At 37.5% G+C, this 14,529-nt stretch overlaps 1 protein-coding gene across 27 annotated transcripts in view; it reads right to left on the bottom strand.

The window, feature by feature from the left end:
* LOC131434773 (poly(rC)-binding protein 3) overlaps nt 1-14,529 on the bottom strand; it is a 731,715-nt gene that overhangs the window by 93,472 nt on the left and 623,714 nt on the right. For 20 of the 27 annotated variants that reach the window (XR_009230388.1, XM_058601873.1, XM_058601870.1 and 17 more), the window contains 2 exons: nt 14,362-14,464; nt 396-702 (listed from right to left, as the gene is read on the bottom strand). Coding sequence is in view for 26 of the 27 variants with exons in the window: in XM_058601873.1 (XP_058457856.1) it covers nt 396-702; nt 14,362-14,464 (410 nt within the window). In the remaining variant the exon portion in view is untranslated. The remainder of the gene's footprint in view (nt 1-395; nt 703-14,361; nt 14,465-14,529) is intronic. The other 7 variants (XM_058601887.1, XM_058601891.1, XM_058601894.1 and 4 more) reach the window with 3 other exon arrangements.

The raw sequence follows: 14,529 nt of genomic DNA, 5'->3' as shown, positions 1-14,529 counted from the left end.
TCGACAGGCTGTAGGCAGCGGGAGGCATGGGGATATTCGGGAGCAGCAAGGTAAGTGCAATCGGTTCACAGTTTGACGGTAGAAAACAGAGGGGAGTTTCAGACGAACGAAAAAAAATACTGTCGTTCCCATCACTGAAGAGGTGAAATAACCGTTTCTGATAGAAATCTTACAACCAGCGAAAGACAAAGAAAGTTCAACAGTATGCTGCCTCTACAGTAAGGTTGGTGGTGGTGGTTGTGGTAGTAGTAAGACTAACACTAGTATTAGTAGATGTAGTACGCGGAACCCGAACAAAATTTGCCCCCGTCTTAGTTCACACAATACACACTGGTAAAACGGTAACAAGAGAGAGAAAGAGTCCTGTTCGAATGGAATCAATGCTTGACACTTACCTCATGTTGATCAGATATTGCGCCAGAGCCACCGAGTCCGGATTGCCGGTGATGGTGATGGTCCGGTCGGTGTTGCCGCTGTCACGTTCCTCACAGTTCGAGATGCGGATCATCGCACCGGATATCTGACGAATTTCGGCAATCTTGGTACCACCCTTGCCGATGATGCACCCGATCAGATCATTTGGCACTGTCATCTCGTGGGACTGGGACTGAACCTGGGTCACACTGCGGTTGTTGTTGGTCCTCAGCTGCGATCCGGCTAGGGCCGCGAGAGCTATAGGCGATGCGACAGATGGAGGGGAAACTATTTATATTGATGGTGAGAGTTCATTAGCGCCATTGAGAGTGGTGGTTAATCGGTTATGGACTGGTGAATTTCGATGGGCAGATCAAAAGAATTGAAAGCTTTTAAATTTGGTGTCCGTGCTGCGAAACGCTAGTGCCATATCAACTGTGTTAGCTAGTGTTAGATGGGAATATTTTAAGGTCAATGGCACCAAAGGAGACGATTTTGTTTTACATTCAAATTTGAACACCAATTATTTTAAAAACTTTTGCAATTCCACTTTTGAGAATTTTATTCTATTTAATGTACTTCCATCAATTTAAAATTGGAACGGTTAAGCTTCTATTGGAAGTTCTGATGTCGGTGGAACTGATAAATACTGTCTGTTTTTTTTACAAACTATCTGGATCCGCATCATTCACCAATTTGCAGCATCATCGGTGCACTATCTCTCGCGCTTCAACGCATCAAACAACGTTAAAGTAATAATTGTCATCTGCGAGGTAAAAAACACTGAAATGTAAATGGACATTCGACCAGAAAAATTCTATCACGTGATTTTTTTTTATCAATTCAGTTTTCTGATTCACATCAATCAGTGCTAATAAGTTCATTTCATACAAAGAAAATCGAATGTAATTCAAACTGTAATCCAGATCACAAATTTTGTATAAATACCTCTGTAGATAAGTCTTGAATAAAACATTAAATCTTGACCACAAAATCAGGACAACTATTTTCATCAAAGGACTACGTCTTTCTTTACTGCACTCATCTGGGTGCATTTTCAAAATTTTCAACACAATATTTTTCCCCTGTTTGATTATTTTCTTTATTTCTTTCGCGGAACGAATGGAACAATCTGAATGATTGATGTCAATATAACGTTTAATACGTAAACGTTGTTTAAATAGCGAAAAAAATCCAAACACTACAATCAACCGAATCTACCAAGTCTTGAGTCTATGATAATCCATGAACGCGCAAACCGCCATCTGTGTTAAGATAGAGGAACTACAAACAGTATTATTTAACTGGTGCTTCAGTCTATGGCAAATATGAGAATCCGTTCCTCAAGCCTAAAAGAAGAAAAACAATAACACATATCCATACTAAGAGCAAATTCAGCAGCTAGATGTTCTTTATGGAAGATCTATCAGGTGTACAACTTTGCTTCCGCCGTTTTCCGATAGGTGGCTGTACCGGCTGAGGCTGGTTAAAATACATAGATGATACTGCCTTTAAATTGAGTGTGTACAGTGCCTAACGAATTGTCATCGCCGTTTCAGTGACAGTTGTTCTTGTTTTCGTATTATTCACGCTCGAAAATGTCTGTTTATGTACCCAATTCTCGCCATTTGCGGGAAGTTTTACTTTTCTGTTACAATTCGAAAAAAAAAATGCAACTGAAGCGCATCGAATGCTTTCAGAAACTTACGGTGATGCTGCTCTGAGTAAAAGAACGTGTCGGGAGTGGTTTCAACGTTTTAAAAATGGTGATTTCGATGTCGAAGACAAACATGAAGAGAAAAAAACTTCAAAGATGAATAACAATTTACTACGAGCTCTTAAAACCGGGTGAAACCATCACAGGAGATCGCTACCGAACGCAACTGATGCGCCTTAGTCGCGCGCTAAAAGAAAAGCGGCCACAGTATCAAGAGCGACATGGCAAAGTAATCCTCCAACACGACAATGCTCGGCCTCACGTCGCAAAAGTGGTCAAAAAATACCTGGAAACGCTGAAATGGGAAGTCTTGCCCCACCCGCCGTATTCCCCAGATGTCGCCCCTTCTGACTTCCACCTATTCCGTTCGATGGCACACGGCCTGGCAGATCAACATTTTCAATCCTTCGAAGAGTTGGAAAATGGATTGCTTCATGGATAGCGTCAAAAAAGGACTCCTTTTTTCGAGCCGGGATCCGAAAATGTCCGGAAAGATGGGAGAAAGTTGTCGCTAGCGACGGACAATACTTTGAATAATACATCTGTAAGCACTTTTTCGCAATAAAGCGTTAAATTTTGAAAAAAAAAAAAACGGCGGAAGCAAAGTTGTACACCTAATATAATAGAGCAGGAACTGGAACAAACGTGTCCCCAGTAAGCCGTTCTAATTTTATTTATTCGACCAGTTCTTCTGTCAAATTAAAAACTGGTCTACGATGCCGTTCTATTTTTTTGTATATTTGAAACACGAGTAAAACACTGCTGGGGCGGCCAGTTTTTCTTGTTATAAAATTCAGATTTGAATTATGCATCTAGAACTAGAACACTACTGAATATTCCCTGACTTTGATTTTAAATTTCGTCTTTGACTCATCAGTGCGTAACAGTTTATGTTGAACTGCTAGAGCGACCTGACGGCTCAACATAGACCGCTAGGTAGACGTAAAGTTAATGCTACTTGCAAAACACTTGTGTAATTTCCAAACTGACACCTCGGATGAAACAAGTTTCGGCTTGCTAGACGTACAGATTATGGTAATTTGAAAGGGAAAGCAAAAAATTAAAGGAGAAAGAAAAATTTCTTTGAGTCAAAGACGAAACGTAAAATAAAAGCCTATAACAATTGGTTCTTCTGTAGGCAGTTCAGCATCGCAGTTCGCTGCAAACATGACCGATTACTCCTGCTCCACGATTGATTCTGGGGGATTTAAATTCGCACGGTATTATGTGGGGTTCCGTTTACAATGATAGCAGATCATCTTTAATACAAAACATTTGTGACAATTTTAGCATGACGGTATTAAATATGGGTAGCATGACACGGATCCCAAGACCTCCGGCACGCCCAAGTGCATTAGATCTATCTCTTTGCTCAACATCAATTCGACTAGATTGCACCTGGAAACTACTGCCTGATTTACACGGTAGCGATCATTTACCAATCATCATCTCAATTAGCAGTAGTAATTGCATTGCTACTTCCGCTAGTATTCCATATGATTTGACAAAAAATATCGACTGGATTAAATACCAAAGTAGAATCTCTAGTATTTTGAATTCAATGGAAGAGCTCCCTCCACTTGAAGAATATGACTTCCTCGTTTGTTCGATTCTGGAGGCAGCAGAACAATCCCAAACTAAACGCTTTCCTGGGCCAACGACTAACAGAAGGCCTCCCAACCCCTGGTGGGACAAAGAGTGCTCAGAGGCTAAACTCGCGAAACAAAATGCTTGCAAGACGTTTCTAAAACGGGGAGGAGGAACTCCTCAGAATTTTGAAAAACTGATGGTTTTAGAAACCAAGTACAAGAGCATACTTCGAGCCAAAAAATGTAGCTATTGGAGACATTTTGTCGAAGGTTTGTCAAGAGATACCTCAATGAGCACTCTTTGGAACACGGCCAGACGAATGAGGAATCGTAACGTGGGCAATGAGAGTGATGAATACTCGAACCGATGGATATTTGACTTTGCTAGGAAAGTTTGCCCAGATTCTGTTCCTACGCAGAGCATTATACGGGAATCTCCTCCAAATAATGGTTTTATTAATAACCCATTTTCAATGATGGAATTTTCTATAGCACTCTTGTCTTGTAACAATAACGCTCCAGGGTTGGACAGAATTAAATTCAACTTGGTGAAGAATCTGCCCAACCTCGCAAAAAGACGTTTGTTGGAATTGTTCAACAAGTTTCTTGAGCAAAATATTGTTCCACCTGACTGGAGACAAGTGAAATTTATCGCCATTCAAAAACCGGGGAAACCAGCTTCCAATCACAACTCATATAGACCCATTGCGATGTTGTCCTGTATCAGAAAATTGTTCGAAAAAATTATTCTACGACGTCTCGACACTTGGGTCGAGACGAACGGTTTGTTGTCAGATACTCAGTTTGGCTTCCGTAGAAATAAAGGGACGAATGATTGCCTTGCATTACTTTCGTCTGACATCCAAATTGCCTTCGCTCAAAAGCAACAAATGGCATCTGTATTTTTAGACATTAAAGGAGCATTTGATTCAGTTTCCATTGATGTTCTTTCAGACAAGCTCCACCAAAATGGACTCCCAGTGGTTATAAATAATTATTTGCACAACCTTTTGTCAGAGAAACGCATGCATTTTTCACATGGCGATTTGGCAACACTCAGAAATAGTTACATGGGTCTCCCGCAAGGCTCATGCCTCAGTCCGCTCCTCTATAATTTTTACGTAAATGACATTGACAGCTGTCTAGTAACCCCATGTACACTAAGACAATTGGCAGATGATGGCGTGGTTTCAATTACTGGACCCAAAGCTATTGATCTGCATAAACCATTGCAAGATACCTTAGATAACTTGTCCGATTGGGCTGTTCATCTTGGTATCGAATTCTCTGCGGAGAAAACAGAGTTAGTCGTCTTTTCAAGAAAGCATGATCCCGCGCAGCTTCAGCTCCATATGATGGGAAGAATGATCCAACAGGTTTTAACTTTTAAATACCTCGGGGTGTGGTTCGATTCCAAATGCACGTGGGGAGGACACATTAGGTTTCTGATAACGAAATGCCAACAAAGAGTAAATTTTCTTCGAACAATAACAGGATCTTGGTGGGGTGCTCATCCGCAAGATCTAATAAAATTGTATCAAACAACGATACTTTCAGTGATGGAATATGGATGCGTTTGTTTTCGTTCCGCTGCAAACTCTCATTTTATCAAACTTGAGCGAATTCAGTACCGTTGTTTGCGAATTGCCTTAGGCTGCATGCATTCGACACATACAATGAGTCTTGAAGTTCTGGCGGGAGTTCTTCCATTAAAAGATCGATTTTGGGAGCTTTCATCACGCCTGCTAACAAGATGTGAGGTGCTGAATCCCATGGTAATTAATAATTTCGAACGACTAGTCGAGCTTCGATCTCAAACAAAATTCATGACAGTATATTTTAACCATATGTCACAGGAAATCAACCCTTCAAGATATATTCCTATCCGTGTCAGCCTCCTAAATGTCCCTGACTCAGCCTTATTTTTCGATACATCCATGCAGCGCGAAGTGCGTGGAATCCCGGATCATCTACGTTCGACGGAAATCCCAAAAATATTTTCAAGTAAGTTCAGGCATATTGACTCTGAGAAAATGTTTTACACGGACGGATCGCGAATTGAAGAAGCGACAGGGTTTGGTATGTTCAACAATAATGTTTCGGCCTCATTTAGGCTTCAAGAACCTGCATCTGTTTATATAGCAGAGCTAGCAGCAGTTCATTATAGTTTGAGTGTAATCGTCACAGTAATTCCAAACCATTATTTCCTCTTCACAGATAGTCTGAGTGCAATTGAAGCCATTCGCTCAAACATGACTGGCAAGACTGAACCGTTTTTCCTGGGCAAAATAAAACAGTGCCTGAACGACATATTGAACAATAATTATCTAATCACTATAGTCAGGGTCCCGGCTCATTGCTCCATTCCTGGCAATGAAAGAGCCGATATTTTAGCCAAACGTGGTGCTATTGAGGGTGAAATTTATGAGAGACCAATTGCTTTCAACGAATTCTATAGCTCGTCTCGCCAAAGAACACTTGCCAGCTGGCAAGCTTCTTGGGATAAAGATGATCTGGGTCGGTGGATGCACTCAATTATTCCGAAAATATCGACAAAGGCATGGTTCAGGGGACTGGATGTGAGTAGAGATTTCATTCGTGTGATGTCCAGACTCATGTCCAATCACTACACGTTAGATGCACATCTCCTTCGAATTGGGCTCTCCGAGACTAATCATTGTGCTTGCGGAGAAGGTTATCGGGATATTGATCATGTCGTTTGGACATGCGTGGAGTATCGTGATGTCAGATCTCAACTAATAAATTCTTTGCGTACCCAAGGTAGACTATCCAATATCCCAGTTCGAGACATTCTTGCTTGTCGTGACCTTTCATACATGAAACTTATTTATCATTTCATAAAGAAAACTGGAGTTTCAATTTAATAAAGGCCCCTTTCAAGACTTAGTTCTGATCCCAGCTGCGTCCATGAGTTCAACCAATAGCTAAATTAGAATAAAAATAATGTAATGATACAAACAAACTCGAAACAGTTTATGAAATTATTAACAAAATGTCTGAAAATAACAGCTTATTTTATAATTTATAGAAGTTAATCGTTTGGTTCAAATAATATTTCCGAGTAGATTTCATAATTAATGACGAGTTACCTAAGATGATATTTAAGTAATAAGAGAATATGTTTTAATAAATTAAAAACGTTGTGACTATGTTAGAATTAAATTAGGATAAGAATATTATGTAAAAGTGATGCTACGGCGAAGAAAAACTTATGTAAACTGCCTTAAGAAATAAACGTATTTATGAAAAAAAAATGACCGATTACATCACCATCCTGCTGCAGGTCGTTTGTATTGGAGCAGAATATACCGTAAAGTAAACAACAGCACAAACCAGCCCTTCTAAGGACTATAAATGTTCACGTAAGAGCTACTAGAATTATTCAACTGTCGAAATTTGCGGATCGGAGTTGAAAATCATCATTTTAGTGCACCACAGTGCAAATAAAATCAACATTCAGCTTCTTTGCGCTACAGGAAAATGTTCTATATAGAAGAAAATTCCCCACTTTTTTCCTTCTGAAAGCCAGAAATAAGTTCCGTATACGTATAACATTATGATACAGTGGTAGACATCCGTTTAGCCGAGCACCAAATATTTTCTAAATGTTTGGAAAAATATATTGCACACGTATTTCAACGGCATACTTTTTGTCGGAATGTACCTAAACCACTTTCATGAGATCGAGTCGAATCGCATGCACACATATACCGAACTTGTAGCAGCGGATGTGAACATTCAAACAGCGTTTTAACCCTAAATAATGAAAAATAATGTTGACATTAAATTACATTACTATGGGACGCCTTTTCAGAATTTATCATGTACAAGAATGGGTAGAACTTAATCGCGAGTATTTCTTGTTGTATTTAACGTAGCAACATAATTTTTTCTCCATATCATCGGAAATATGATCAGCAATTTATGAAAAAAAATTTACTAGTATGAGATAACCACAACTAACTCGAAATGAATTAAACGAATTATCGCACAAAGCGTATCGCGCAAAATCGACACATAGAAATACGGCATATTTTTAGTGGTTGAGTGCAGTGGGCTTACGACATGTTTTGTTCGTTAGTATACTGCCCATACTTGCATATCAGTCCCACATGGAAAATCGGCAAGTCGAGAAAAAGACGATTAAAATATTATTTCCGAATTTTTTGATATATTGTGCTACCTAATGCTAAATCATGGTATTATTACATGAAATATCGGTAATAAACCTTTACTATTCCAACATTCAGCAAATAAAATTATTGAAATTTGCATTGAATGGGACTGATATGCGGGTACTTTGCATATGGGACAGACATAAGTTGATATTTTTTTCACATTTTACTGAACAAACCCTCAACTTTTATTGCAATTTCTTAGAGTATATTGAGGATAGATTTCATTCCTCAAGCTAACTCAAAAGTGGAGAACATCGATATGGGACTGATATGCGAGTATGGGCAGTATAACGGACACTTACTATGAATGCTTGTAAACCATGAGTATTTTTATTTGTCTAATATGAGGAAAACACATTTCTGCTTGCTGTTTAAGACGGTAATTTTGGTCATTCAAATAATGATTATAATTGATTTTCTCACCTATAGCGAAATTGTTTATTCTTTGTTACAGATTAAAACATTTGATATTATAACAATACTTCCACTAGTTAATCCAAAATATGGATCATTATATAAAAGAACTGAATAATATTCAAACAAAATAATTTTGTGTATGGAATTACAACTGGCTTGTAATATGTTCACTGGAAATATCTAGTTTGTGAAGTGCATATCATCATCATATCAGTATATAAATGAATAACATTTTACTATTTCTCATGAATGTTTTAAGGAACTATAACTACTTTTAATCCCCACATGGCGAATTGATTTCAATAATTAATATTTTACAATTCTTAAATTTGGTTTCTAGATATTGTTTCAAATCGCTAAACAATTAGAAATTTCGAGACGGGCATGACAAGTAAGGTATTGAAATTAATATCATAATAATTTCCAATTTAGATTTAGAAAGTCTAGATGGCCAAAAACGATTTGTTGTGGATTTTTCATTCATTTATGAATGAATTTAAATATTGCATTTTTGATTTAACCGCTCTTGTCCCCCAAATTTTTTGTCTTCGTGTGTAATTCTACCGTTACAATTATGCAGGTGACGCAATAAAAGTTTGCAAAACTCACACAATCAATCTACTAGTACGTGTGATTATCGATATTCGGATGTATAAAAAACATGTCCGTGTTATTCGTATCCACGTCATCCAGTCAGGTTTTTGACATTAGCCTCCTCCCTTTTTTCTAGAGCATATCGACTGAACGAAAAGTAGTACGGAATTTCCTCAAAAAGGCTCAATATGTGGCAATAAACGCCCCGTTAAAGGTCACACGAAAGTTTTTTTTGAAGCTAACAGGACAAATCAGACACAAAGTCACAATGAATGGATTGTCCTGCTCGCAAATAAAATGAACCCTGGAACCGACAAATTGCTCGAATTTTGAACCTATCACCGGACATTAAATGGAAGAAACTGCAGGGAAAACCTACGCTTAATTTCACTCATAAGCAGAATCGACTGAGGTTCGGCCGCAAGTACATGACGTGGAAGCCAGGGTGGCGTAGTGTCATATTTTCGGATGAGAAAAAGTTTAATTTGGACCGACCGGACTGTTGCTACTGACATGACTCAACAAAAAAGAAACAAGCATCGTTAGATCGAAACGAAACTTTTGTGGTGGAAATTTGATGGTTTGGAATGCTTTTCCTACCATGCAAAAGTTCCGATTTTTTTCATCTCAACCCGGATGAACACCGAAATGTATGTGGAGGTGTTGAAAGATGTTTTGCTCTGTCATATTGAGAACGATGCGTATGAGGACATCGTATTTCAGCAGAGTATTGCATGTATTCACGTCTCCAAGAAATCCATTGCTTGTTTCGCTGAGAGAAACATTCCGCTACTTGCCTGGACAGTGCAGTCCTGATTGCATTCCAATTAAAAACCGCTGGAGAATCTTAGCAAGAATGGTTTAAGTTCAAGATTGTTGGGCTAAAATGATATGATAAACTGTGTTTCATGCCAAATCAAGTTTTTGGAGCGATCCGAAACAACGGCGGCCATATCAAGTCATTCGTTATCGTTTTAGAAACATCCTTTTTAAATTCATCGCCATACTCAAAATGAACTATTCGGCTAAACGCAGGTCTAACTAGTTTTCATGCTTTTTATCAATTTTCACCAAAATGCGAGCTAATGTTAGATCTAAATGATCAATTTGGTGAAAAATAAAAAATTATCTATAAAAACAAAAAAGCATTTTTTTATTCATAAAATTCATACGAAAAATTGGGGTTGGCTAAACGAATGTCTACCATTGTAGCTTCTTTCGTTGAAATAAGCAAGTTCGAAATGAAATAATCGACATCATATTGCTATTTTTGTAGCCCATTTGGTGTAAAAGGCTAACCCTTCACCAAAATTGCTTCAACATTGAATTAATCAGCACTGTGAGCAGTTCTGTGCGCACCGTAGGATTTGTCAAGTGCACCGTTCGCAGTGTAGCTTTCGGTTCAAACAGGTGCGGAAAGTACATCGAAGTATGAACACAGCGGAAAGGAAATACAATTCGGCATTTCCAACGGTCATAGATGAGAGTGATATAATTCGCAATTACGGTTAAATCATTTAGTTCTATACCATATTCAGTGCTTCAACTTCAAATCAAGCAAAGAGATAATTCGATATTCTCATATTTATATAGATTCATCTTATAAAGTCTTATATCTCATAAGTCGTCACTAACTACACAACGCCCTCTAGCCTTAGCACTGTATGAAAGTTCACACGAGCAAAGGGGCAGATTTACTTTGTGCGCCGTTCACCACACGAGAGGTAACCGATTTGCTCGGAATATTGCTCATGAACATAATTATCAGTTATCAACAGATAGTAGTTACATACGGTACTCATCCCAATCAGATGTGATTATGAAAATTGTATCAAATTTTAGTACTATGAATAACATAAAACTTTGAATTTGAATTTGATACAAATTTACTATAGATATTTGTAAAAATATTGAGATTTTATATCAAACAATGTATCAATTGTATCTGATCGTATCTAAATTTTGTTTCTATTTCAATACTATTGTTGTATCTTATCTTCATTTGCTTTTTGCTGCAGTAGAAGAAAAAAAAATGATTTCACTATGATATTCTAGACACAAAATTTTTATCATAGTTTTATATATAGCATTACCTTAACATCAGCCTAGCGGTTTATGTTGAGCCGTCAGTTCAACACAAATTGCTACGCACTGATGAGTCAAAGACTTAAAGTAAAATTAAAGTTAAAATGAGTATGTGCATCTAGCATAAATTTAGGGGTACAGAAAATTTTGTTTTGCTTACCACTTCCAATTACCATGTACATCTTAATTAGATGTATTTTTTGGTATAAATATTAAAAACGAGCTAAAATTTTAATACAGTTCTGATATTGTTTTCTGATCGGGATACTGTATCAGAACCCCTAAATAACTACTACCCGTTGACGAATCGAAAATCGTCACTAAGTTTCATTCTTCCAGCACGTCAGTAAAGACTTCGGTGCAAAAAGTGTTTGGTAAATAGTGTTAACTTTACGTCTTCTTAGCGGTTTACGTTGAACTATTAATGCACCGATGCGTCAAAAACGAACATTAAAAAATAGAAATAAATAGCGACTTATCAGTTCATAAATAACAACTTTAAACCGTATATTAAAAACTAATTAATTGTCAATTCATTAGTTCCAATTCATGTTTCCCTCATTGGTCCTTCCTTATGAAATACAACCATCCACTGGCAATATGTTCACCAATACGTCCAAACGAACTGTTTCCCTACGTTATTGCTAGTTAAATCGAAACAAATGTACGGGCGTGTGTAAATAATATTAGGAATGTACTTCTTTTATCATTATTAACTACTTCAATACCCAAGACCTGAACTCGAGTTGTAGATGAAAAAGCATCGTATTTAGTTCTGGAGGCGAGAGATGTATGATTTTTGAAGTAAATACCATGCGTCTCCATCTGATTGAGACGCATGGTTTTTCGATCGATTTATTATCGAGTCTTATATTATACCCGTCCACATTTTTTAAAAATCCGAAAATAATACAGCGTACTGTATTCACAAATGATTTATGTTCGATGTAAAATCTAGAGTGCTACCAAAATTGTAAGTGCGAATAAAAAAAATTAGAAAATTAGGAACATTTTTTTACATGAAATACATTTTGAAAAATTCTGAAAAAAATCGGATAGGGGTTCCATAATGCTTAAAATATTTCTGATTTTTTTCCAATTTTTTTGCTGAGGAGGTTTGAAAAATTTAAATAAAATGAAAATCAGAAGAACCACCCCAACTCCACAAATATGGCAATTAGAGGGTTAGAATTTTGGGAATATCGTTACCAACACATACCCTTCCAAACAGCTTATATCAGTTTTATTTCCGTTTGGGGGCAGTCTTTATATGCATACCCGGCTACACCCTTTAGTAGCATTTCAATTATTCTTACTTCAAAATTATTGCACTCTAGAACTTCTTTGGAAATCAAAGCTACTATAGATACGAGCACCAGCAGGTAAACATAATTGTGTATCGCGTCCCGGGTTGACGGTTCAATGCATAGGACGCTGGTCTTATAAGCCAGTTGTCGTATGTTTGAGTCCCGACCTGGAAGGATTCTTAGTGTCAGTAGGATCCATAGTACTAGCCATGCAGTGATTCTGTACACTGAGAATCGGCTGCGAAGTCTGTTGAAATAGAAAAGCCAATTTTCACAAAAGGAATGTAATGCTAAGACTTTGCTTTGTATTGTTTTTTGTCATTATCGAATCTCGAAGCTTCGATTGAATATATACTGCGAAGTATACGATTTTAACTGAAAACCGAAAAAGACTGAACCGGGAACACGGGAAAAAGTACACAATTTTGAAACTGCTACTCCGCTTTTGTCGTCGAGTGGACGTTGATGTTTTTAAAATTTGCAAGCAGAGCTGAGAGTGACATTTATTTTTCGTTATTTTCGTCTATTAGTTCCATTTAAGGTCTGAGGACAGAGGGTCACGTGTTGAGTTTTAAATCGACCATGTGGCTCGCTCAATTCCCTTTGCGCATCGTATCTCTCTTGTACTCTCTCGTATATGAGCAAACTGTACCGGGTTGCCAGCCTACATTTTATTATTTTGATGAGAAGTTTTATCACATAAATCTACCGTATGGGTTGGACATTCCATGGATTCCAATGAACAATGAAAAAATATTCAACTTTCACAAAGATTGAAAATCTGTGTGTTTGGCAGCCTTGTCGAGCCAATTTTATTTCTCTCTCCTTTTACAGAATGCTATCAGGAAACAAAAGCGAAAAAGAATGGCGGATGCATTGAAACTGACTTTGTTTCACAGAAAAATACAAGACTTTATTTTTATCGCGATAACATATATGTTTTTATTTACTAATCGCATCTAAACTAAATTATCTAGACTTTGTCACGGTAGATTTATGATACAAGCTTTCAAAGCCGAGATATTCGATGAACAAGTAGAGGTATGCATTTCCGAGCGTTCTAATTTTCAGCAGTTCTTCAGTCAGAAAAAAATACAACACGACCGCTAAATTCAATGAATCATTCTGACAATTTCACAGAATATTCTCAACTAAATTTCGAAGACATTGTCAGGTGGGTTTTTCTATATTCTGTACGCTATCCAAGAAAATTTAATTTGAAACGGGAAAATAGCAAAAAACCTACCACTTTACGGTACTGTCTTCAGCCCTTAAGGTACTTCCCTGATCAGAATTCGGCGACCGTAGTCGAAGTCGGTTCATTGATGATGGTTTTTTGACGTGAAACAATTATTATCCGGTAGTTTCGGAAACGGATCTGAGCAAGATTCAGCAATTCCATATGGTTGCGGTCTTTTATTTGAATCTAAGTTCACGGAAATCAGTTCAGTCATCTCCGAGAAAATGAATTTGAAATTTTTGACCTCTATTTCCAGTATTTCTCGAAACGGAGTCCGAAAACAGGTATATCCGAGGTCAGTTCTCTTGACCAAGGAACTAGCATAATTCATAAATTAGGTTTTTTTTAACCTTATACAGAAGATTTTTCACGTTTTTTCTGCATCGTCGCTCTAATCGGTAGTTTGAAAGTTTAAACACTCATTACCCTATAATTTCGAAGTCGGAAGGTCGGATAAAATTTGGAAGTTCTGTATGAAACCGCAATAACTTTCATTGTAATTTAAGTTTCTCAACCCGATACAGCCGTTTCAGAGAAATCGGAGTAAGTTCCGTTTTGAAATCTTGAACGTTTTCATACACCGCAGTTGATTTTACGATTTTTTTTATTACATAAATTTTCTGTATCTAAAACTATTCAATGCTAATACGTTTTGTGATTCGATCTCAATGTAGGGATTCTTAAAAAAACTTGCGATAAATTATTTCTATTGCCATTCGGATTAGCTGCCTCGAAATTCACCAGCCCATTGGAGTGATTCTTAATTAGTATGAATGATAGTAAAAAAAATGTTACACACCCAACTCACCTGTTGGGTTCAGTCCACCCGTGTTGGTCGGAATAGCACCGGCGAGTCCAAGAGCGGCCAGTCCTGCTAGCGGATTCTTGGCAAGCCCGGCAACCTGCAAGAAAGATAGAAACGAGAATCGAAGAAAAAGGAACAACATTAGCATGCAATCTATATTCA

This window comes from Malaya genurostris, chromosome 3, assembly GCF_030247185.1.
Source record: "Malaya genurostris strain Urasoe2022 chromosome 3, Malgen_1.1, whole genome shotgun sequence".
In the NCBI taxonomy this organism is placed as follows: Eukaryota; Metazoa; Arthropoda; class Insecta; order Diptera; family Culicidae; genus Malaya; species Malaya genurostris.
Note: the sequence above shows the minus strand (reverse complement) of the source record. Positions and strands in the feature narration are given on the sequence as shown.